General features: G+C 43.2%; 1 protein-coding gene across 5 annotated transcripts in view; it reads right to left on the bottom strand.

Annotated features, from left to right (window-relative positions):
- The window catches only part of kcnn3 (potassium intermediate/small conductance calcium-activated channel, subfamily N, member 3), a 37,835-nt gene that overhangs the window by 11,072 nt on the left and 2,964 nt on the right, over positions 1-23,799 (bottom strand). The window contains exons 3-8 of one of the 5 annotated variants that reach the window (XM_049730841.2): positions 22,140-22,544; positions 20,791-21,869; positions 12,944-13,039; positions 3,158-3,454; positions 1,827-1,948; positions 486-627 (exon numbers count right to left, since the gene is read on the bottom strand). In XM_049730841.2, coding sequence (XP_049586798.1) covers positions 486-627; positions 1,827-1,948; positions 3,158-3,454; positions 12,944-13,039; positions 20,791-21,840 — 1,707 coding nt within the window. In that variant the 5' untranslated portion in view covers positions 21,841-21,869; positions 22,140-22,544. Of the gene's footprint in view, positions 1-485; positions 628-1,826; positions 1,949-3,157; positions 3,455-12,943; positions 13,040-13,179; positions 13,319-16,298; positions 16,459-20,384; positions 20,494-20,790; positions 21,870-22,139; positions 22,545-23,799 lie in introns of those variants that run through there. The other 4 variants (XM_049730842.2, XM_049730844.1, XM_049730843.2 and 1 more) reach the window with 4 other exon arrangements.

Here is a 23,799-nt window from a genome sequence, read left to right on the forward strand (position 1 = left end):
AGAGAGGAGCAGCGAGTGGGAGGATGCGACACCCTGGAAAGGTGGGACCTTCATTATGCAATGAGGACATTAATGGGCTCGCTCTTGTTTGTGCACCTACGAACAAACACGCAGGAGCAGGCTAATTCGAGAGGGTGCTCGGGGGCGGCGACGAGGGGGGGGGGGACGGCGGTGGCGGCGGTGGTTCTGTGCTACACGAACAGCAGAATTTGTCAGGCGAGGGGACAAAGTGCGCTGTAATCTGTTGACCTTTTGAACGAGGCAAGGACAGCGCCGAAGGGACTGAGAGCACACTGTGCTGTTTTTGTTGTGTGCGTCACGGCCTCCAGGGGGCGATGCATAGATTAAACCTAAATTTAAAAAAAACATTTCAACTAAGCTTCAGAAACAGATCTTACGACGCTACGCCCGTCAATATTATAATTTTGGGTCAAGTGGTATCGGTGCTGTAGTATCGGAGCATTACAGTTTGGCATTGTACCCACCATGATTCCGGTGAGCAGACAAACTCCTTTGCCACAATAAGTATGAGGGACCATGTCTCCGTAGCCGATGGACAGGAACGTGATGGAGATCAGCCACATGGCTCCCAGGAAGTTGCTGGTCACATCTTGTGAGTCATGGTACCTGCACATGCATATTTTGGGGAGGTCGTTTATTTATTTATTTGACAGCGTCCTACTCCGGTTAATGAATGCATAACAATGCAAATAAATATAAATGCGTCTGGGAGAACTCCGACTAAAAAAAAGTATCGGATTAAACCCGGCGCTCGTGCCCGAAATGAAATACAATGTCGAGCCACGGCTCATTTAGCTCCAATGAGCCTTCTCTACACAAACACACACTCGCATACACTCCCAACACTGTTACCGTAGCAACCGAGCCGGCGCAAATCGGACACGATGTTGTCTTGTCAAAAATATTCATCGGAAAACAGTCGACGGCAGCTTGGAATGTTTGCTCGAGTGTGTTTGCGACCTGGTCGTCAAAGTGTCCCCTCGCTCGCAGATTGGAACCCTCTTTTGTCCCCTTCATTAGTTGAGCTTATAGAGGAGCGGGAACGCCAATTAAAGTTGGAAGCTACCCAAAAGAGGACTTCCCAACAGCAGGGCATTTATGCATTTAAATAAGCTTATTAAGCCATGAATAATTCTCTGTATTGCTTTGTGTTTGCCCTACGACAAGTTAAATTGATGCAGTGGCAAGGCTGCAAAAACAAATCGGATCATCGATGTAAAATCTATCATGATCGCCCGCCTGTACTCATGCAATGGACTATTCCATCTTCTCAGACTTGATTCTGAATGGAAAAAAAAAAAACCTTCGGCAAAACCAACGCAGGTTTAATCTTTTTTAATGGTGACAATGTCCTTATTAAATCAGTTGAAAGTATATTTAATGTTGTTTAATGGCGTTATAGGGTTTGAGCTAACTCCGACTGTGGTGACGGCCATTAACATTAAAAATGTTTTCAGCACGCAGATGTGGCGAGGCCCCATGACCGAGTTTGCCTTGGGCCCATAACTGCCTCTGTGGAGCGGTGCAGCTCATTTGCATAATAACCACCCCCTCACCAACTTTCTCCTCCCATGACATTATCAGCTCGGCTGTGAAGATCTACGTTATGCTGTCTGAAGCAAACGACGGCACAGGAAATAAAATACAAATAATAAATTGCCAATACTAAGAGGAAATTATACATACTACATAATTATATCATATATATGTACATGATATATACATGCACATATATAATGAAATACATAATGATAAAAAATAATAAAAAATAATACTTATTATTATTAATGCGTGTTAGTACTGACCTCTCACAGACTCGCACAGTCCAGGCGGCGATGATCCACAGAGAGATGCTGAAGACCAGGAGCACCGTCCCGGGGCAGATGGTCATGAGCGTTTTCATTACAAAGCGCGTGTTAAAATGCACCTGCAACACATCGCCATACGCTTGTTAGTACAACTGCACAATATTATACAAATATATTGGTCAATTTGAAGTTGTTTTAGTTGAAAAGCGGCCATGCACAAGCTCCAGTTACATTTCTATGTGTCATGAATCGAATGTGACATGTACAGCTTGCAGCCTTTGTCCTTCTTGGCAGCTGGCGTGGATGAATTTGCTTTAATGGTATGACTTGGAGTGTCTTGGAGTGACCTTGTGAACAATGCAGTCATTTTGCTTGGAGATACGAGGGGGGGAAAAATATGAGCTGGCCGAGTCCCAATACTGTCTTTATTTTTGCTATAATTTATCTCCACATGTTTGCTTTATATCTTGGTTTATTTGTTAGTAAAGACGTGATTAATTTCTGCAACAGAGAAAAGCAGATATTATAAAAAAAGGTTTACAGTCAAGGGAGCACTAAAACGAAGATAATTGCGAATTTTGTCGTAAAAAAAAATGTACGTACCTAGCTTCTTTAAGCAACAAATATTTGAACATAAATGGTGCAGCAACTCATGAAGACAGACAATACTTACAGGAATGTATTCTTTATCTTCTGCAAAAAAATAACTGTTGCCATAGTTACTTTGAAAAACCAATTTAACTCATTTACAGATTATTTCCCTTAAAAAGTAGTTTGGTTAATTGACTCATTTTCAGATGATACTCCTCTGGCAATTGGGTTCATCTCAACGTTATTAACACATTAATTTAAATTGCAGCCTCACCTATTTTTCACTTCACTAGAGAAAAACCAAAAAAAAAAATCTGAATTTCTCCACAACATACTGCCTCGTTCGAAACATTGTAATCATCATTTACTGTCATTAATATCCAACACTGATCGTTTACTGCACGGCTCAGACACGTCTTGCCACTACTTCCATTTTTTCTTTTCATGGCCCATTTGAGCCGCGTGTAATATCTCGCTCCCATTTCAAGCTCTCGTTTCATATTGTGTTATGAGGGATTCCAAGTAGCTTAGGTCTCTGGTGCAAAAGAGAGACGTGTGATTGGATGGATGGATGGATGGAGAACACCGATCTCATTTGAGCTTGTGAGCTTTTTGACCTTATCATTTTCTGGCAGGTGAAAAAGTGATGAGCACGTACTAGTTACATGTTTCGAAATTTGTTGTTGTTTTTAAATCTTGACATCCTGTGATTCTAAAAATACATATTCATATCTGACCTTATTGAGCGCCCCTATACTCCTCGAGGAGGCGTCGGTGAAGAGTTTGCTGTGCAGGAGCATGACCCTGGCAATGAGGTAGAGGCGCAGGAACATGGGCACGCTCAGCACCATGTCCAGGTCGGCCTCGGCCTGCGACGGCACGAACGTGAAGGCCAGCCGCGCCCGCCACTGGAACTTGAAGTCGCCGGGCACCGGGTGCACGGCCGACACCAGCAGCTCCAGAGCGATGAGCAGAACCCTCTCCATCGTCATGGCGATGCGCCAGTCGTCCGCCCCGTTGTCGATGACAAACAGCTGCGGAGATGCGAGGAGAGGAGTCCACTTATCAGTACACGTGATGGATGTGATGAGTGAAGGCAACGCGTGCTATTTTTAAGGGGCTAAACGGCTCTTGATCGGCGTCTATTCAGCCTGGCTGCGGCCTCATTAGCACAACACACAAGTCTCGCCTCGCACACTTGCGGAGTCATTTCGCGCTGGGGCTGCTTAGCAAAAATAAAAAATGAAACACAACAACAACAAGCGCTGCTTATCTCGGTACGCTCCGAGAAGGGATCGCCGTGACCGTTTTGGCTAATTGTACTCCCCCCCCTGAGGTATTTGGACCTTTTTGTTGCTAATTGCTGTGCTAATCTTGAAGGTGTTACGAAAGGCGCCGTTACAAGGATAGGTTTCAGAAAAACGAGGGGGGTGGTGTTAAGTCTTCCTTGCCAGTAGTTGGCGCTATACTGTGGCAGTTTGCCACATCTGCTAATCATTTGGGGGTTTAAAAAATATTTTTTTTTCCCCCACAATGCCTGGTAGGCTATCACGTGTCTAAGTATTAGAGTGTTTTTTATGAGTCAGACGGAAGTATGAGTCAGACTACGAGTAAAAATTATAGGCATTCCTGGTTTCAAATTGAGTGAAAAAAAATCACATTATGTCTCTGTTAACACACAAACACATACTACATAATATTATTTCATAAATGTAGCATGGCTCTCAGAGGACTTCCCCACTCGTGCTATAGAGCGGAAGACTCTTGGCGACATGAGAATGGTTATGAAAATAGATACAAAGCGAGAGGGAATTGACATCCCTGTGGCAAAACATCTAAGCATATGCTTTTTGTTCTTTATTTTATATCCCTGAAAAGTAAACAAAAAGGTTCATGCTAAACAGTTTAGCTAACTATTATTTTTAGCTAGCTTTTAGCTTTAGCATCTTTAGTTGTTTTTTAGCTAGCTTTTAGATTATTCGCTTTAGCATCTTTATTATTTTTTTAAGCTAGCTTTTAGCTTCCTAGCTTTAGCATCTTTTTCTCTTCGGGAAAACAAAGGAAAATGTGATTTTTTTTTTTTGCCGGCTCTGAGATGATGAATGGCGAATTCCTGCCAAGACCACCTATGGATGCACGGCCAATAGTCCATCATTAAAGCGGTAGATGGCTCAGCAGGAAATGTGTCTTCCAACTAGCTACACGCGTGTGCACGCTGCTAACATGTGCGCAAACGCACTCATTTGGAGCCAATGGGGGAAGCCATCGAGGCGGCCGAGGGTCAAACGGCGCTTCTCGCTTCTCCATCAACCACCGTCGATTACGTGTGCGCGTACGCTCAAGTGAGGGCGTGCGCGCGTGTGCAGACCCAGCCTCGTCATGGTGACGGTTTCCACGGCGACAACATCAAAGAGCAGCCAAGCTTAATTAGGATCCCCAGTGAGAGCGAGGGAGCAGCAGGAAGACGGCGGAAGAGAGGGAATCAAAAAGAAAAGAAGGAGGGAGAAACACGTTTAGAGACGAGGCGAGAAGAAAGGCTGTGGAGATGTCGGAAAAATGATGGAGGTGTGCGTGTGTGTCAAAGAGATACAGAGAGAGGGAGGCACAAACTGGATGTCGCACATTTAAAATAAGGCAAATTTGGAAGGAAATGGAAAGAAAACGTTTTGACATTTATATATTTGGTCTCCTATGAAGACACCGGTGAACATTTGTCAAAACGTTTGGAATAAAATTCCTTAAGGGAAGAGATTAATGCGGAACATCTGTCATTAGACTTTTCCTGTCAGCATCAGTTGGCGCTGTAATTAAGGAAAGTGGCATATGAATCTCTTCGGGGCAGGACTTTTATCACACGTGAGATGTTTGGTCAAGATCTGACCTTGTGGAGTTGAGTTATTCGGATTTCTTGGATTGAAATTAATGGGAGTTGCTACGGTGTGTTTTGGTTCGGAAATTCGCACCTGTTATGCAAAATGAGCGCTTGCATTAATTAAAAAAAAAAAAAGATATATTGATATCATCTGGCATTATCTGGATGACAGACGGATGGCTTAAGTTTATCCGCTGTGGATCGATCAAAGGCTATAGCCGCGGCTGAAGGTAAGATAAGCCCCGTCTTCTTCTTGCAAGAAGATGTAAGACACTCTTGTGATGTCTTGAGGTCTTTGAAAGTACTCAACAGGTCGAGCCATGTGAGGAAGGTGAAATATGATTTGATGGATTTATGCTTTCTTGGCACAAAACACACTAAAGTCCAAGAAAAAAAAATTCAGTCGTATTGTCATACCGTGATTTCGTGTCAATAGCGAATTTTTCTCCACACGTTCCAAGCGGTGCTACTGAACAACTTTCCGCACTTAACTTTTTATAATTGAGAATGAGACATGATGTAAAATCTTAATTGGGCAGCCATTATCCATTCATCTTTTTTTTTTCCTGCTTGACAAGAGAACCGAAAAAAAATGTGAGGTGGTCCAGATTTCGCCACAAGGAAATGAGCACCCCCCCCCCCCCCCCCCCGCCCATTTCTCTTCTACTCCCCCCCTCCTCCTTCCCACCTTCCGGTCCTGTCTTTCCCCTGCTGCCTCCTGCTGCTGTCGGTCTTTTCCTGGCTAAACCGCCACGAGGAAGGGATAAATAATTAAATTCCATTAGGAAAGTAATCTGTCAATGTGAGTGAGTGAGTGCCACTGCCCCTACATGACCAAAACGGGAGGCAAGTGAGTGGTGGTGCTTCGATGTTTAGACGTGTGTGTGTGTGCGCGTGTGGCCAAAAACAAATACTCGATAAGCTCAAGCTAGTGTGTATACACAGAGACCCAAAAGGGAACACGGAGCAAAAATCCTTTGCTTTATCTTTAACAAAATGTGGCAGTCGAGTACAACGGCCCGAGCGCTAAATGAAAAGCGAGCTGGACAGAAGGAGGGCAACGCAAAAAAAACAAAAGAAGAACAAATGTGTCACGTTGGACGCACCGCTGACCTTTCACCTTTTCTCCCTTCGTCCATCCATCTCTGCCTGAATCGCATCCAGGCCTTGCGGCTAGGCTACGCAGCTAATCGGGTTAAATCGAGTCTCATCACGGAAACAGATGCAACGCTGGGAACGATCTGCCAGGTCGACGTACACACAAAGGGATGCGAACTTTTTACACAAACCGCCCAGATGGTCTAGCGAGTACAAAAGAAGAAGAAAATGCGAGTAAATTAGTCGCAGGGTGGTATTTCCCGAAGGAGGGAAGGTGGGAAGACTCGTCTGATCAACGAAGGAGTTAGCGAACGCACAAGACACACACAAACACGCAATCGCACCCCTGGGGAGTGTGTTCGCATCCTACAGCTTGGAAATCCCCCAAACGGGCAAAAAAAAGAGCAAAACAAACACATTTATAAATAGACAGATCACACCCCCGTAATTTTTGGTTCGTTTCGAAAATTGTACATTGAGTTTTTCCCAAAAATAGGGACACCTGCCCATTGGCCTTGTTAGCATAGCGTCCAACGGCTTGATTGATTCACGGTTCAAGTTCGGAGCGTCCCAAGACTTTTGCAGCGACTCCCCCCCTTCTAATCCCTCCAAGGACAAACACCCAAGCCTTACTTGTTCACAGCCAAGAGTGTAAACATGGAGCGGGGGAGTGAGGTGAGGTGACAAAGGAAAATGTTCACACTTGAACGACGTGCTGGATTTCACAAAGAAAAGGTCTAAAAACGGCAAGCGGGTGTAAAGATGATTCCGCCAGAGACGTCTTGCGTTGGGAAATTCCCTTCATTCGATGCTAATTTACATCGAGCCCATAAATGGCAACGAGACAAAAAAAAAAAAAAAAAAGCGGTGAGCATCATTAAATGCCCATTCAGATATTAAATAGCAAGATGACCCTCTGTACTTTTCCGTTTGCTAGTTTTGGCGAACCAAGCTGGTGTCTTGTTGATCAATGGAGCGTTTGTGAAATGCGGGTAAAGTAAGTGAATTGACGCACTTGAGCAAAGCTGGAAGCGCGTTAATGGACTGGAGGCATATCGCTCTTGCAAGACACAAACACACCTCTTGTTTCTGTTTGATTGCATTTGTTTGCCTGGTTTTCTTGCCGGGGCGTAAGACGGAAGCTGCCGGAACGCAACCGAAGTCTCGCCAGTCAGAATTCAATCATTCTTGAGTGGTCACCGATACCACTAGTAGTTTGGATACAGAAAATTTCCCTCAAAAAAAATGACAGATAGTTTTTTTTATTTCTTTCTCAAGATAGAAATTTTCCTTAAAATGACAAAATTCAATATAAATAATAAATAAATAAATTTAGAAAATACATATATATATATATATATATATATATATAAATAAAATTAATAATTTCTAGTTTCTGATCATAAAATGGCCACAATAGGCTGATATTGGTGTCGATCAACGTCGCGAGTACCGATACCATGAAATAATCCCCGTCTATTTTCTGTTACGCTCCAGCGGGAAAACGGAAATATATCGTTGCATAAAAAGTTTCTCTCCCCGCCTGCATTTTTAAAAGCTTTACAACCATGACACTGAAGAACTATTTATGCTATTCATCTTTTTCTCAACAGGATCTGTCCTTGATAATCCACATGCAGGGCGAAAGGCCTGCCACGATCACCGATAAAAACATCCAACATACAAAGAAAGGCAGCGTCTACCCGGCGGCCTGCCATGGAATTCAGCATCAACAAAAGTTCCATTCAGCCGAGGTTTCGGAATGCATTCAAGCTACACCTGTACCGACTTCAGGTCCTTCAAAAGTTTCGAGAGGAAGTTTGTGATGCTCGGTAACCTGAAGCGATTTTGGAACGCTGCTCCCGTGTCAATTGGTGAGCCGTAGGAACGATAGGTGGAGAAAAATTATAAAGCCTAAAATGTCAAACGATGACGGCCTCAAGATTAGTAGAAATGCGTAAAAAGGGAAATCCTTCTTCTGCATATTCCTCATTGCTAACGATTGCTAACAATAGCAAATGATTGCTAACGATGGCTAATAGACAACAAACGGAACTTAAAACATTTCCTGAGGAGTAAATGGCAGTGAAAGTTGGACCGCAGAAGAGAAACGAAGCTTCAAACAGCTCCAAACTTCAAATACTTCAAATGTCTGAATGGTGCAAGCTTTTGCAATCGTGCAATTTTCGGTCTTTCTTTTTTTTTTTTTTTTGACTCATTCATTCGTCTCCCAAGCCACATAACCATTCACAGTGTTCTCCGTGGGAATAATTGTTGTCTTCGGGGTGTTTTTTTCCTTGCTCCAACACTATTATATTTCAGGCCGAGCTAAATCAGACGAATGTTTGACGTTTTTGTACATACCAGCCAATCAATCACGGCACCTTTACGCATCCTGAGGGAGACGGCCGATGTTCACGCTGCATTTTACAGTCGGCTGTCAGATCATTTGTGTTTTATTATTTTCTTTTCTTTTGGTCTTTGATGGCATGCTAGCGAGACGATTTGTGACACTGGTGAAATACAAGATGAGACAAAACAATTTGTTTCATTGTATTACATTAAAAAAAAAAATTAAATGCTATTTTGAACATTGCGTGTACGGTTAATAAAAGGAATTAATTGACTTCACCTGATTTCCCATTGGGAATTCCGTCAAGCAGTATCATGGAACAAATAGTCCACCACTTCGGAAGTTGCATTGCGTTGTATTTTTCAAGTTCAATTAACGCGACAAGATGCTGATGAGAACATAAGATGTCGGGGATTAATGAGGTTAAATGGAATATGTAAATGACAATTAGCAATAGAATATTCTATAGGCAGCTAATGTTAACTCCATGATGGAAATGTTGTCTTATCTTTAATTCATCTGAATATTTAATTAATGCTTTTCATATCAAGCCTATGGTTTCCGAAACAGAATGCTTGATCAAATCTTAGAAATCTATTCGGTACAGAAATGTCATCACTTTTTTTTTTTTTTTTTCCTGAAGTCAGCCAGAAGCAGCGAGGTCTGATGGCCACTTGCAGGGCAATTAACACAGCCATAAGTGCCGACATAAACACTTTGGAATACTGCGCTTTGCGAAAAGGTCAAGTTGAGGGAAAGCACATTCTTTTTGTCTTAGGGAGGAATAACAAGAGAGGAGAAGTGGCAGTAGTGGGGAAAAATCTGTGCAGTGGACCTCAATGGCTTCTCCTGAGCGTTATTAACCGTAAGTCGCATACGTGCGAGTCATAAGAACGTTCCAGGTCTTGTGTTGCTAAGCTTACATCTTGCCAAGCTCTTTTCACAATTTAAAAAAAAAAATCATCCAATTAAAATCTAATCATTTTCAATAAAACGGAAACGCTCGTACTCCTGTTGTGATACCACTTCCGACCACTAGATGGCGGCATGCTTAGTTAGTTAGAGATTAAAGTTCAGCAAAGAAGAACGTAACCGTTTCAGTTTTTGTTAAAAATGATTTAAAGTCTGTTGTGATCCTGCTTTTTAGGCCTACAGAAAGCGACGACTGGGATGAGATAATCAAAATAAACAACAACTCCACATAAGGCACAAAACGAGGAATGATAGCTCCAGTTCAAAACGAAGAATTTCTCAGGTCAGCCACCATCTTGTCTCTATTTCCTATCACTTTCATCTGTAATGGGGAGTGACGTCCCATACTCAACCTCCACAGTAAAAACTCAAATTCCCTCCCTTGACAAGACGGAATCAAGCGGAGATTTGCAGTCTGCTGTGATTACAGATGAATTGCGCTTTCATGCCGAGCACGGCAGGGCCTGTCCCGCCTCCCTGACAGATTAGCGAAGATGCCGAAGAGACGCAAAGCGAGCCTCTAAATGAATTTTATCAGCGAGGGCGTGTGAAAACCTCTACGAGATGAGAGTCCAGAAGTTACAAAAGGGCTTTTCGAGGGCGCGTCGGGGGTGAATAGGTGAGATGCTGGATGCTGAGCCAGAACAGAGGAAGAAGTCGACAGGCAAATTGAATTGAGTCCCCTTGGAAGACAAGAGAGGCAGACGTAATGTGATAAAGACAGATGGAGGAAGAAAAAAGGAAAGAAAAAGAGAAGGAAGATACCCAGGGAAGGTGCTAAGACGCCGACGGAATCTTATAACAGAAACGCTCTATAAAGTGTGTGCGGGAATGTAATATCCTGTTACATCGTCCATCGTGATTGGACAAATGTTTTTCATTTTGCATGCAGCGACAATAATCAGCAGAATGGAAGCAAAATTTGATATTCTGGAAGTAAACACAAAACGGCTGTCAGGTGTCACTTTTTTTTTTCTTTTTTCTCAGTGTCGTTTTATGACATGAGGGAACAAACGAGCAAAATGTTTACTCTGTATAATCGATGTGATTGCGCCGTCGGTGATGTGCTGCACGCTGAGCGTCGCGTCCGGACAAAGCGCTTTGTTCTGTAAATATTGCGTTGTATTGATGTTCAAAACAAATGTTCATGTATGGAAGCAAACAACTAGCATGTTGACGTATGCTGCACACTTTTTTTTTTACTATTATGGGTTGGCGTTATGTTCAAAGAGCCCATGGCTTCTCCGTACCTGAACAGAGGGCCAATTAAAAGCTCTAATATCACTGTGACAGGTCATGACATAAATCCAATATCCCCGGCATGAATAAAGTATTTTTTAATGAACAAAAGGCCAATTATTACAAATGAAAATCCTATTTTTTTTTAATGAACAAAAGATATTTTATTTCAAGAATATAAGATTATTTTTTTATATTTTTTTATATCTTTCTCAGAATAAATGGTGTAATATTATGAGATTGTTCTTACAGGTTTTCTTGAAAAAAATATGAATTTTATTTTAGTGCTTTTTTAAACTCATTTATTGTAATTAATCAAGCAAATAATTCATTTTATTTCTACTTTGTCTAGCTTGTAACTTTGCACAAAATGATCAAAAAGGTGAAAATGGAAACCATACGGAGAAGCAAAACCAAAATGTATCCTTTTATTATTTGTCAACGACTGGCTCGGTGTGTACACGCCCAACAGAGTCCGTCAGCCTCTTTCCGCTTTTTATTTCCTTTTCGCTACACCCAGTCGAGCACCCCCCTGCGTTGAATAATTTTGTGTACTTTCAGGCCAAACAAACAATTCACCCATTCGTCCTCTGTCTGATAGCCAAGGAGAAAAAAGTCACACACGACCAACCATGGAAGAAGAAAAATGTACGATGTGCAGTGGAAAAAAGTTGACTTGTTTTAATGTCACTCAAGGGCGGAGCTATGGGGTGGCCATAGTGGGTCATGGACACCCCTCATAAACCAAACTCTATGGGCAGTGACTCGTGTTTCCAGAGAAGAAAATTGCCAACCTAAAAAAAATCTGAACACCCAATTATTCAAATCGACTTTTCAGAACAATATCCCAATCCCAAAATATTCGATAGATGTGGCTCGACAATAAATTCCAATCAATCGGTACAAATTAATTCAGCCCAAGTTAAGTTGTTAAAATATTTCTACGCGTTTAGTTTGTCGCTGTTGAATTGCTCAAACGAACCATTCGTGTCGAGACTCCCAACATCCTCCCCTGCGTCACAATCCCACTTTCCGGAACTCCTCCTGTGATTTCATCAAACAGAATCACGGAAACGACTGGAAAGCTTTTCCTCTCGTCAGCGCAGCTTCTTCATCCCCCCCTCGTAACGTGTTACTTCCACAGTGAGCGTTTTTATTATTTTATCAATGAATCCTCCCCGAACGCACAGTACTCGACTAGCGCATAACGTAATGTAAGCTAGCAGCGGTATTAAACTAGCATGAGGCCTGATGGATGATTGCGGTTTGTGATGGAGAGTAATAGCTGGTCTGGGGGGCACTCCCGGCTACCCGCGAGGCTCACATAAATAGTCGATGTACGATGAATGATGAAACCGCGGGCCCAATGAGCACGCTGAGGTTGGATTAGCCAAAACGACAAAGTCACATACATGGAGGCACGCGCGGTCGATTGTCGCGGTCTAGCTACGGCATACGTGGTCGTAGTCGATGCCGCCGTGACGGCCGCTAATGGCATTAATTGGTGAGGCGGACACACACCTGGGCCCCCGATTGCAGGAAGGCGCCTGAGGGATGGAATGCATTAGGAAGGGAATAGACCTGTGTCGGAACAGCTGCACAGCTATCGCTTGCTTACGCCTTGTAGCGTTAGCATGTCAAAACACAAGAAATCTTTTTGGACACATCTAACTTTTGAATGAAATTTGTATGGATCTCACTGCAGCAAACACATTAAAGACAAAATGGCCGCCATGTAGCTGACTATAAGATATACGAATGCTAATCTTTTCATGCTAAATATTAGAATCTGTATCAGCGTAAAAAATATCCATATTAACCGGTTCCGAATGGCTACTAATCATGTATTCTTAAATAATGTTAAACAAATATATTAAAACCAAAGCAGCATCATCGACTCAAAGGTGTACCTAATGTCATGTCCCGTTCAAGAACACTCTTTTTGGGGACGAAGCGGCTAAATGACGCCGAACGAGTGAGCCATTTTACCTGAACCTCCCGTGCGTGGTAGGCGATGATGAGGCCCAGCAGGATGACGGTAGACAGGCTGATCAGACACTTCAGCGCCAGAGAATACATGGAGCTCTGCGGGCACAAGACACAAAAAAAAACATCACAAAGATGAACCCGTTGACATATCGGGTCATTTCGGGGATGATTTGTTTCCCTGCTCGAGGTCGACATTTACCAAACAGATTTTCAAAGGTTGAGCCGAGGTATTGCACCTGTCGATAGCGCGCTGCCGCCGCCGAGCTTTAAATCTTTCGCTCGTCTACTTCCACAGGGGCTTATAATCAATGCACCGGGGGAACTTTGGATCAATACAACTCATAGCACTTCTGGGGCTTCTTTCTAAATCATTCAGCCCTCATGCTGATTATGATAGGTCAAAGAAAAATTAAAAGTTGAATTACATAATCTCTCCCCGGCAGCATCAATCATCATTATGATTTTTATTTTATTTTTTTAACTCATCATTTTGGCTTTCCAGTCGCTGTGTTCTTCAAGTGTTTCTGCCGAATCCATTTCCTCTCTCAAGAAAACATCCTCGGGAGAAGCGGGGTATCATGACATCCAATTCAATGGGATTAGAAATAAAAACATAAATACGATGCGGATGTTTTAAAAAAAAAATAAAAAAAACAACTTCAATTTCTACAGCGGCAACATATAAATCGGGTCACATTTAAGTTCGGTTGCCGTAGCAACAGCATGAATGCCTCTCTCTCGCTCCATCAGGTGGACTACAGTAAGACTCGGTGAACCATAACAAAATAAGTGGACATTAAAGATTTAAGTGCAAGCTCTTTTTTTATCCTTTCTAATGAGTGGCCATGACTTAATATGGAATCATATTTAAAGTGATGATGAAATAGTCTCACTGGCTTCACACACACAGGTGGATATCACATCTTCACGTTGTTTTTTTTAATATCAAATTGTTCTAAACCAGTTTTCCCGACGTCAGCACAGACTCAAAAAGTTGATTTTGTGCGAGCCCTTGCAGAGAGATTTAGCACACTCCAGGGTCACATTGCGGGATGACTGTTATTTCTCTTCATTAGTTTAACTACTGCACACTACAAAACTACGCGGAGGCTCACAATGACGTCTGGAGACCATCGTGAGATTGCGTCGGCTGTTAACGGCCAGTTGCAGGTACGGGCGTGCACGTTATCGGGGATATGCGGAACCACTTGGGATTGTGGCAGTCCAATCCAATAACTGATAAAAGTCTTCTCTAAAGGCTTCTAATTAGTTCTGGGGGGATTGAAGGCGAGAGTAGATTAAAAAAAGAAAAAAAGAAAAGGGGGGGAAAAAAAAGGTGACCGCAGCATCATGATGTCATGCAACTCACGTTTGTCATCCCAAATATTTGCACTTGATAATTAAATAACTTTTTGTCTTGTTTAATGTCACGAGCTCCGAGTTGCACCGTTAGGTGTGTTCGCGCACTGGTGTCAAAGTCGAGGCCCGGGGGCCAGATACGGCCCGCCACATCATTTTAGGTGGCCCGCGAAGACAAATTGTGCATTGGATTCATGTCAATTCCAAAATTTCAAATCTTTTTCACTTTTAAAAAAGAGAGATATTGTTAGCAATTTTTATTATTTTTTTATTTTTAAATATTTGATTTGATTTCAATATTTCATTTTTAAATATTTGAACAGTTTTTATTAGTTATCAGTTTGTTGTGTAGCCTATACTATATATACAATATGAGACGTTCATAAATTTATTTGAGTTGGCAAGTTTTAACGGCCCTTTGAAGCAAACTATGATGCAGCCCGGCGACAAAAATAATTTTTTTGTGTTAGAGTATGCAGCCTAATTCAATATTGTTATCGAACTCGGCTTATATTGATTAGCTCATAAAAGCAATCCAAGTCTGACTGGAGAGCTCATTTCCTTTTCATTCCTATACTATTGATAGCAGCGAACGTTTTTATTTTTTTCCACAAATAATTTTGCTGCTGTGGATGCTTCAGGTTTAATGTAGCTCTTAGTGGCCGAGTCAAGGCTTCATGCCGGCATGCACTCGGAGTCTTAATTTAGTGGCTGACTACTGAGTCTCCCTCATGAGGTGATTAAGCACAATCTGCATCGGTTCATGAATATATATTGGGAGTCAGTGTCCTGGAAAATAGAGTGTGTCAGTGTGTTATCTTGTCTATTGCGGCTCCCGCCCAAAATAAGTGGAAATGCAGCTAGATGTAAACACGCAAGTTGACGAACATTGATTTCTGTCACTCGTAAAACATCCACCTGTCTACCAAAGGGAAAATATAATCTCAGCGTTTTCTGAACATTTTGGGGGAAATGTGGAATTTTTTCTTTTGCAGACCCTCTTCCATATTGCCCCCAGTACATGATTAAAAATAAAGTCAAAGACTGGATTTTGGGACCATACGCAGAATATCATTTAGACAGTGAAGTGAGTGAGTAGTTAGTGGTTGTCGTTATGGGCCACAGCGCAACACTTGGGCTGCAAGCTGTCGTCTGCTTTTTATTTCCCTGTTTTCCTGTCTCACTCTCCCCATTGCCAACATCTCATTTGTGCTCACTGGAGCAAAGTGGCTGCAAAGGAAACGCCGCTTGTCTTGTTAATGAGAAAAATACCAAGCTCAGCGGCCTGACTGTAAACACAGTGTCACACCAGCGAGTTGCAACCTTATTTTATTTGATCTGCTCTCCGGCGCTCTGCTTTTGTTCAATTTAGCTGTTTTGAGAGTAAAAATTCACTTTGGAGCCTGTCGGAGTCACCTGGATGCCATTTTAACATTAAGGAGGACAGAAGGGGGGGGGGGGGGGGGGGCAATATTTGCTTCATGTTTGTATAATATTAGATTAGATATCACATTATTGGGGGGGAAATTCTTTCACTTGGCATTTGAACAGGGGTGTGTAGACTTTTTATATCAAGAGTATGACGTGTTTTGTATCATATTTTGGTTGCATGAGTGAGTAAACAACAAACATAAATAAATATTATCACTATTTGTATTTAGATTAGATAGATAGATAGATAGATAGATAGATAGATAGATAGATAGATAGATAGATAGATAGATAGATAGATAGATAGATAGATTAGTTTGTTGTTAAAATAATAAATTTACTGAAACACACACAACAGCCGCAGTTTCAGACACAACCCGGCGAAACTCCCGCTCACTGTCAACTACTTCCGGGTACTGAGAATACGTTAAAACGTCCATGTTATACGCAAAATTATACATTGTACAACCGTAACCGTATGTATCATATTCTCAATAAATAATTAGCTAAGACTACCAGCAGTATTACAAGTTCTGCTCATCAACTTTTCAACAGATTTACTCACCTGAAACACCCACAACAGCGGCAATTACAATCACGGCCCAGTGAAACTCCCGCTCACTGTCAACTACTTCCGGGTATTGAGGACCCCCCCGTAGTTGTCCTAGGTGCCTTATTAAAATCCCCAAATATTCGCCACTGATACCATACAGTACTATTTGCATATAACGGCATATAACGTGTTCAGAAACATCCCAAAGTAATTAAAAAAATAAAAAGGATGAATGTCCATTCAAATGGCCCCCCCAAAAGATATATATATATATATATATATATATATATATATATATATATATATATATATATATATATATATATATATATATATATACATGAGGTACATACAAATTTTAAATATAATCAGGATCATATCTCTGACAGTGTTAGTCAAAAAGTGTGCGCGAGTGACTGCTTGACACGTCTTTTGTCCACTAAGAATCGGCATGGCAACAACAGCACCAGTGTTCTTATTATACTGTACAATGTGGATAATTTGGCCCCTGTCATTTTAAGGTCAACTGAATCACACTTGGTTTGCGCAATCTGTGTGCACAGAACATGAATAGCTCAGGTCATCCATTACATGAGCTTGTACTGCCGAGTGTTTCAATAGTCTCGGCGGGGTTGCCAGGCAACCAGCCAATAAGTTTTACAGGTGTAATCAAATGACTCGGATGAATGGGAGTTTGTTTGAGGATGTTATGACTCGATAGCAATAACGACAATGTATCGCAATTGGATAGTGTTGTTTTGCGTTCATTGTTGTCTTTATGTGTGCAACATGGGCACGCATAACATATGGACAAAAGATTTGGGACACCCATCAGGGAGATAAAAACAAAATCTTACACACATGTAGCTAGCTAGGGGTAAAATGTTAATCATAACATAAGATTTTTTTTTCAGAATTTTTCTATATAGACCAACAGGTTGGCTTTGAAAAAAAAAACATTCAACATGTGATTAACGTGTCGCCTTTCGCATAAAATTACGACATATTCAAAGTGGAACCATTTTCAAGACAGCCAAAGTGGATGAGTGCAGAATGGTTACGAAAAAGCACTTCACTACAAACATACTCTGGACAAAGGTTGTCTAAATGGAGAATCAAGGGTTGCCAGCGGGAATATAAATGGAGTGTTTACAACGAGGTGCAAACATTTACACGCAGAGGATGGAAATTACACTTTGACAAAAAAAAATCTAACAAAAAAAAAAATAAGGTCAACGTGTGTTATGGGGAAGGTAAGTAAGAGGAAGAGGAGACCGAGTCAAAACAAACCACATCATGGCTGAAGAGGTGTTTTGACATTAGCGGCTAAACGTGAGCACTAATGGAGCATGCTCTCGGGTGTTTATTGATGATGTAACAAGTTTACGACTGCTCACATTCAACCTAAAGCTGCTAAACTGACGGGCCAGATAACGACAGTGAGAACTCTGCAAAAACAAAGCATCGTTTTTTTAAAGGCTGGTACTGAGATAGACAAAGACGATAGGTTTTTCGATTTCATGTGCTGCTGCAGATGAATATGAATGTGCGTACGTGCGATTGCGTCGGAAAGAGTTAGCCTTGAGCCTCTCTTGCTGTCAAAGTGGCGCTTTCTTGCAATCAGTCTCCAGGGAAACAGACGGGATGGAGGGAGGGAGGAAGAGCGGCCATTGTCACCTTACAAACACACACACAAAAACACACACAGCCGTGCTTTCAAGCAAAACTCCAACTTTTCACCACGCTCCAGCTAAAAGTCAAACTATCCAAATTTGTAACAGTTAGCAACATGACCTGAGGGATGACCTCAGAAGCCTGAAGGCAACGTAGTGGAGTAGGAGGAAGATGGTGACAATGAGAAGAGGTGACACATGACTACTGAGGCAGTTGATGACATCCCGGGAGAATATATATATGTCAATGATGGGCCAGTTTAATTCCCTGTCGGTTTTGGGTGGAGCAACCGGCGAGTTACTTGAAGAAAAAGGTCGCCCAGGGGACTACGAGAACATTAAGTGCAGTGATCCGCCATTTCCAAAGATCATCTGAGAGGAGAACCAGAAGATAAATATTATGGATCGACCATGTGCCACTTGCTGTCGACTGAAAATGACATCACAGTTACCAGGTCACAACCAATCACGGCTCACCATTTTTTGAAGCTGAGCCGTCATTGGTTGAGACCTGGCTGGTGATGTCATTTTCAGTCGACAGCAAGTGACAAAATGGCCGCCCCCTGAGATGGATAAAAATGGGTGAACTCATATACCACAAATGTAATATTAATCATATTGCTGTGTTTAGATAAGTGGGGGCACATATAACATATTCTAAAAAAAAAAATTCAAACATTCCTCATAGTTCCGCTACCAACACAAACACAACTAGCTACAGTTTGTGCATATTGACAGGTGATGTTGACAACAGCTGTGTGTTCCCCCAAAATAGCTGGGAGTGTTTCATCATCAGCGGGCTCAAGACAAGTCACGGTAGGCCCGGGGGCCACTAAGGAGCCACGTGGGCCTTCTTCCAATGACGCATTGATCTGACAGGCCTCACGCTACGGTCCCTAGAGTACGTGCAGCCTGCCTCGGTTATTCTCAGATAGAGACACGTGTCAAACCACCAAGCTCTTACTTTAAACTGCTGCTGGGAAATCCCATCATGGAATCCCTTAGAAGATGGCTACAAGTGTGAAAATTCCAAATTTAATCACGATAAATTTTTTACCTATTTTTATTTATTTTATTAAATTTTATATCCAGGAGCATCTAGGGTTCGACTTTCGAGGTTCTGCTATATTCCACATATGTCCGAGTTAAGTAAGCCAAATATGATCTCATGCATTATTCATGGGAAAACTGAAGGGAAATGACTAAAAAAAAAAAAAAAAATTGCCCATTGTGCAATAATGAGCAAATCAAATTTCTGGAACTTCATAAAAATGAAATGGGCTCTTCCTTGGCCCATGCCCTCTGTAATAGAAGAATGGAAATCAGTTGTGTATTTTTGTCGAGTAGTAATAAAGCCAGCCGCAAAGAGTCCAGGCATACAAACAAATCAAGCTTGAGAATTCAAAGCCTCCTTTTGTATGAAAAGCCACAATTCTGCCAGAGGGGGCCATTTTTTCCCCCGACTCATGAATTATTTCATAGTTCAATACTGCAAAGTGTGTGAAAGCCTGACAAATGATTGGGATAATCAGAACAGAATCATCTGGAATCCAAACTTTCTAATGAGCTTCAACGTCTTTGAATGAAGAAGGTCCTAAATGAACCTTATTACCTTTATAAAGACATTTATTTGTTTTGGATCTGATTCGATTGTGTTTTGTGCCCACACAAATCAATGTGTGTACAGTATTTGCCCTCTTGCAGTAACACAAACAACACACCCTCTTCAATTCCATTCTTATTTTTCATCTCTATTTTTGGACACTACACGAAGCAGCTGGGCCTTGCTCAACAAGAATAAGACAACAAATGCATCCATTAAAAAAAAAAAAGTTGTGAAATGAATGTTTCAAGTTCCACTCAAGTTGTCAAGTAACAACATTAGCAATAGCACCTTAAAGGCAAAGCCTTTTTCTTTTTTTTTTTAAATATACACACACAGGAGAAGGAGGCCAAAAAAAAAAAAGTGAGGTCAAAGAAAGAAAAGCCAAATAAAGAGACAGCCGGAATAAAAAAAAAAATAATAAAAAAAAGAGACAGAAAGATCACACCAGAGGCTGACGGGAAAAAGAAAAGAGACCATGATGAATGTGTAGAAACAATTCAAACGGCACAATTCCCTTAATGAAAAAGAGTCAGGGGCAGTTAGGATGTAATGAACGGGGAGGGAAAGCTTTCAAAGCGCCGCGCTCGAGGAGAATGACCCAGACAGATGTCCCTCACTGTAATCATAACTCCAGACACACCCACTGGCCAAAATCCAGCGTCTAACTACCTGTCCGCGTCGTCCATCTGTACGCCGATTCCACTTTATTAGCCGTGCCCCCGGCTGACCTTTTGTGCTATGTCACGCTAAAAACAAAAAGGACCGGCCAAGATAAACAGACAATCGCTGCTCGGGGACCATTCATCTTATTCCACTCACCGTTACGCAGATAAATGAGATGCTGGCCTCCTGCTGATAATCTACAATGTCCGCCCTCTTGTCCTCTTTATCGTGGTATTACATCACTGGGCACACACCTCCAACATCAAACCTGGAATTTCACCAGAATCCCGATTGTTAGGACTGGAGTCTAAGAGCTTTAAAAATCTCATCCATCCCCTCAGATTGGAGCTTCAAGAACAGCTAAGCGACATTATTGGACATGCGGGTCCAGGTTGTGTTCAGCCACAGGTGCTTCTACTCCAAAACCTCAAACTGGGAGAGGAGAAAGAGAAAACGTGGCAGGGTTTACCTTCTGGACCTGGATTTGATGCCTCAGCCAGAGCTTGGGATTCCCACAATGCAACAGCAGAGGATTTGATATGACTATTTCAAACGGTCTCACCTTGTTGTAGACGCCCCAGGACAGCTCCGTCTCGATCACCATGACGACAATTCCGAACATCCCGAAGATGAGAGCGTAGTCGCTCAATCGCTTCCTCTTTTCGAACAGCGCCCTGCGATGACCCAGTTTGTAGCCAATGTTTTGGTTCTTCCGTTTGTGGGCCTTGGTGGTGCCGGCCCTGGCGCCGGTTCCCACCGCCCCCGAGGCGCCCTGACTGGCGCCCCTCCCCGGTTGCGCCCGGCGACTCTCCACCAGTGCGTGGTTCTGGTGGTAGATGGACATCTGGTTGGAGGCGGTGTCGCTGATGTCATATCCTGCCCTGGGGTACGGCGAGTCTTCTTTGGATGAAATGATAATTTCCGGGGGGCTCTGGAGGGGCGGCTGATTGGTGGAGGACTGGCTGAGCAAGGAGGTAGGCGGGGCTTCCCGCTGCCGGTCGTGACCTCCGGCCGCGGTCGCCCCGGCAACAGCGGAAACCCCGCCCTCTTTGGTTTCGCTGCTGTCCGATTCGATGAGGTTCCTCCGGGAGGCGCTGAGGCGGCTCAGGGGCTTCATGACGCCGCCCGTGTACTTGCAGGAGCTCATGGCGATTTCGGTGAAGGGGTTGCTGTCCCTGCGGTGGACCAAGGGACTGGCCTGTCTGTGTTTGCACCCGCGTTCCCGGTCCCTCTCGCGATCCATGGAGGGCGAGTGGGAGGAGTAAAAGAGGGCGTTGTAGATGGGCGAGTTGTCCCCGCTCAGACTGTGCTGCGAGCCCAAGCAGGAAGAGAGCGGGGTGCTGGTGGGGTGCAAGGCATTGGGGATGGCCGGCGGCCCCGCCGTCGACAACTTGGGCAGGGACGACGGCGTGGCGGCGGGGGACGGCGACGGGTTGCTGCCGTTGAGCCGGCCCAGGCTGGACGGCGCCGTGTGATTGGAGTGGTTGGAACCCGGACCCTGGCCGGCGGGGGCGGCGGGGTGGGAGATGCCAGCCAGCGGGAGGAGGAAACGCTGGTCTTCGTCCTCGCTGCCTCCGAGGAGAGCCAGGCTCAGAGAGGGGGGAGGCTCCATGGTCACAGCTGTGACCGTGTACCTCTTGTCTGGTGGAGACAAACACAAACAATTACGCCGATGCCTCTGAAGACATGGAAAGCATCAGGTGGATGCCACTTGACTGGATGAAGGAAATTGTCTACAATCAGAGGAGAAGCACATTACTCATGCACTAGCGATATTTACGGTAGCATGTTCTCAGGTTGTTTCTAGCCGGGTGATCGACGGCTCCTGGAGAAGCTTCAGCGAGATCAAAAACAATAGCCTACTTTTTTTGGTGTGACATAACCAGACCCCCTGGCACGGTTTCTACCTACCTCTTCTCTTCCACTCCCCCAGAGCAGATGTGTTTGGATCACTTGGCTGGATGAAGACAGAGCACCCCACTTTTTTTCTTTTTCATGTTGTTACAGCCATGCCATCCTCCCTCGTTCTCTCTCTCTCTGTCTGTGTCTCTCTTCCCCCCTCTCGCCTCCGTTCATGAGGCTTCCTCCACAGGTCCACCAACCCGCCTCTCGAGCTTTGCGCACGGCGTCCCGACGCTCCAACGCCCCCTCTCCTCTGCTCCTCTCTCCTCTCCTCCTCGTTCGACGCGCTTCACTCGGCGTGCTTCCCCATCCCGGGCGAGCCGTCCGCGGGGCTCACGTCGCCGCCGGACACGGTGGTCGCTCGCGGACGACGAGCCATGACCGGATGTGTCAACCTGTGGCTTGCGCGTCTCCCTCCGCAACAAAAAACCAAAAAGCGTCAGCTTGAGCCAAGTGATTGAATTCGTGCGCTTCCACTCAATCACGGCTCTGCGTGGACGCGGATGAGCGTCTCTCACTCTCTCCTCCAACTTCTCTGCTCTTCCTCCGCCCCCAACTCACCACCCACCCCCGCTTGCTCCCATTGGATGGAGGCTGAGAATGGAAACAGGTGGCTACGATCTGTATCCACCGTGTGTGTGACATGCAATTATAGAAGATGGAATATTATATTAGCGTCATATTGTTTCACTGGAATGGAGACACATTTTAATATGGATCGCCAATGAATTGACGTGCAGGCTCTGCTTCTAGCTGAGTCATTCAAAATTACCTTTTAATGCTTCATATTATATTGCATAATATCAAAATAAACACAATCCGTCCTGATTATTTTTTTAAAGTTCCATTACAATCTCAGTTCATAACTATTTTGCTCTGCCTTCTGATATTTAGGGTGTAATTCAACGGGTGACCAATAGATGGCAGCCTACTTAATTTAACACTGAATTTTACTGAAAAAAGATGATTGAAAGCAGCCAGTAATGTATTCCAACTAACTCTAGTTTTTGTTTGATTAATGAATGTCAAGCCTAATCCTATTTTTTAAGAAAGTAACGGCTGCAAAGTTCATTTTCATCTGATTTCATATAATTACTGATATTACTGCGAGATAAGAACTGCTAGCATGGGAAACACTGATGCTATTCATCAACCCGTCTATGGTGTTTCCCATCACATGTTAGCATTAAGCTAAGAGACTTAAAGCTAAGGTTATTTTAAGTCGTTTGAAGAAATTTCAGATCAGAGGGGGAATACATAAGAGCAAAAAAATAGGCCAAACAACTCCTAGTAAAAAAAAAAAAAAACTTGTAAGACGTGCCACTTGTATCTCAAAGCACCACTTAGTCATTAGATCCACCAAAGTGTGTGATTCAGTCTTTTAATATCTCATTAATGTGTAATTGTCAACTCCACAGAGCGTTTTCAGGATAATCCCAGCTAATGAGACCATTCTACCTGGTTTTAATACTATGAATACGACGGGGGTTATGCGCGGGCTAATGTTTGCCGTAATCGGATGAGCTCAGCTCTCAAATTTGCGGGGGAGCGGATTAGAGAGAGTACTGATCACAGGTCAGCCCGCCGGGCGTCAATAATGCAGATCATAACGTACAATTATATAATATTAGTCATGTGCACAATTAAAAAGACATGCAGCACTTCTTCA

This window comes from Syngnathus scovelli, chromosome 9 (assembly GCF_024217435.2).
Source record: "Syngnathus scovelli strain Florida chromosome 9, RoL_Ssco_1.2, whole genome shotgun sequence".
Taxonomy (NCBI): domain Eukaryota; kingdom Metazoa; phylum Chordata; class Actinopteri; order Syngnathiformes; family Syngnathidae; genus Syngnathus; species Syngnathus scovelli.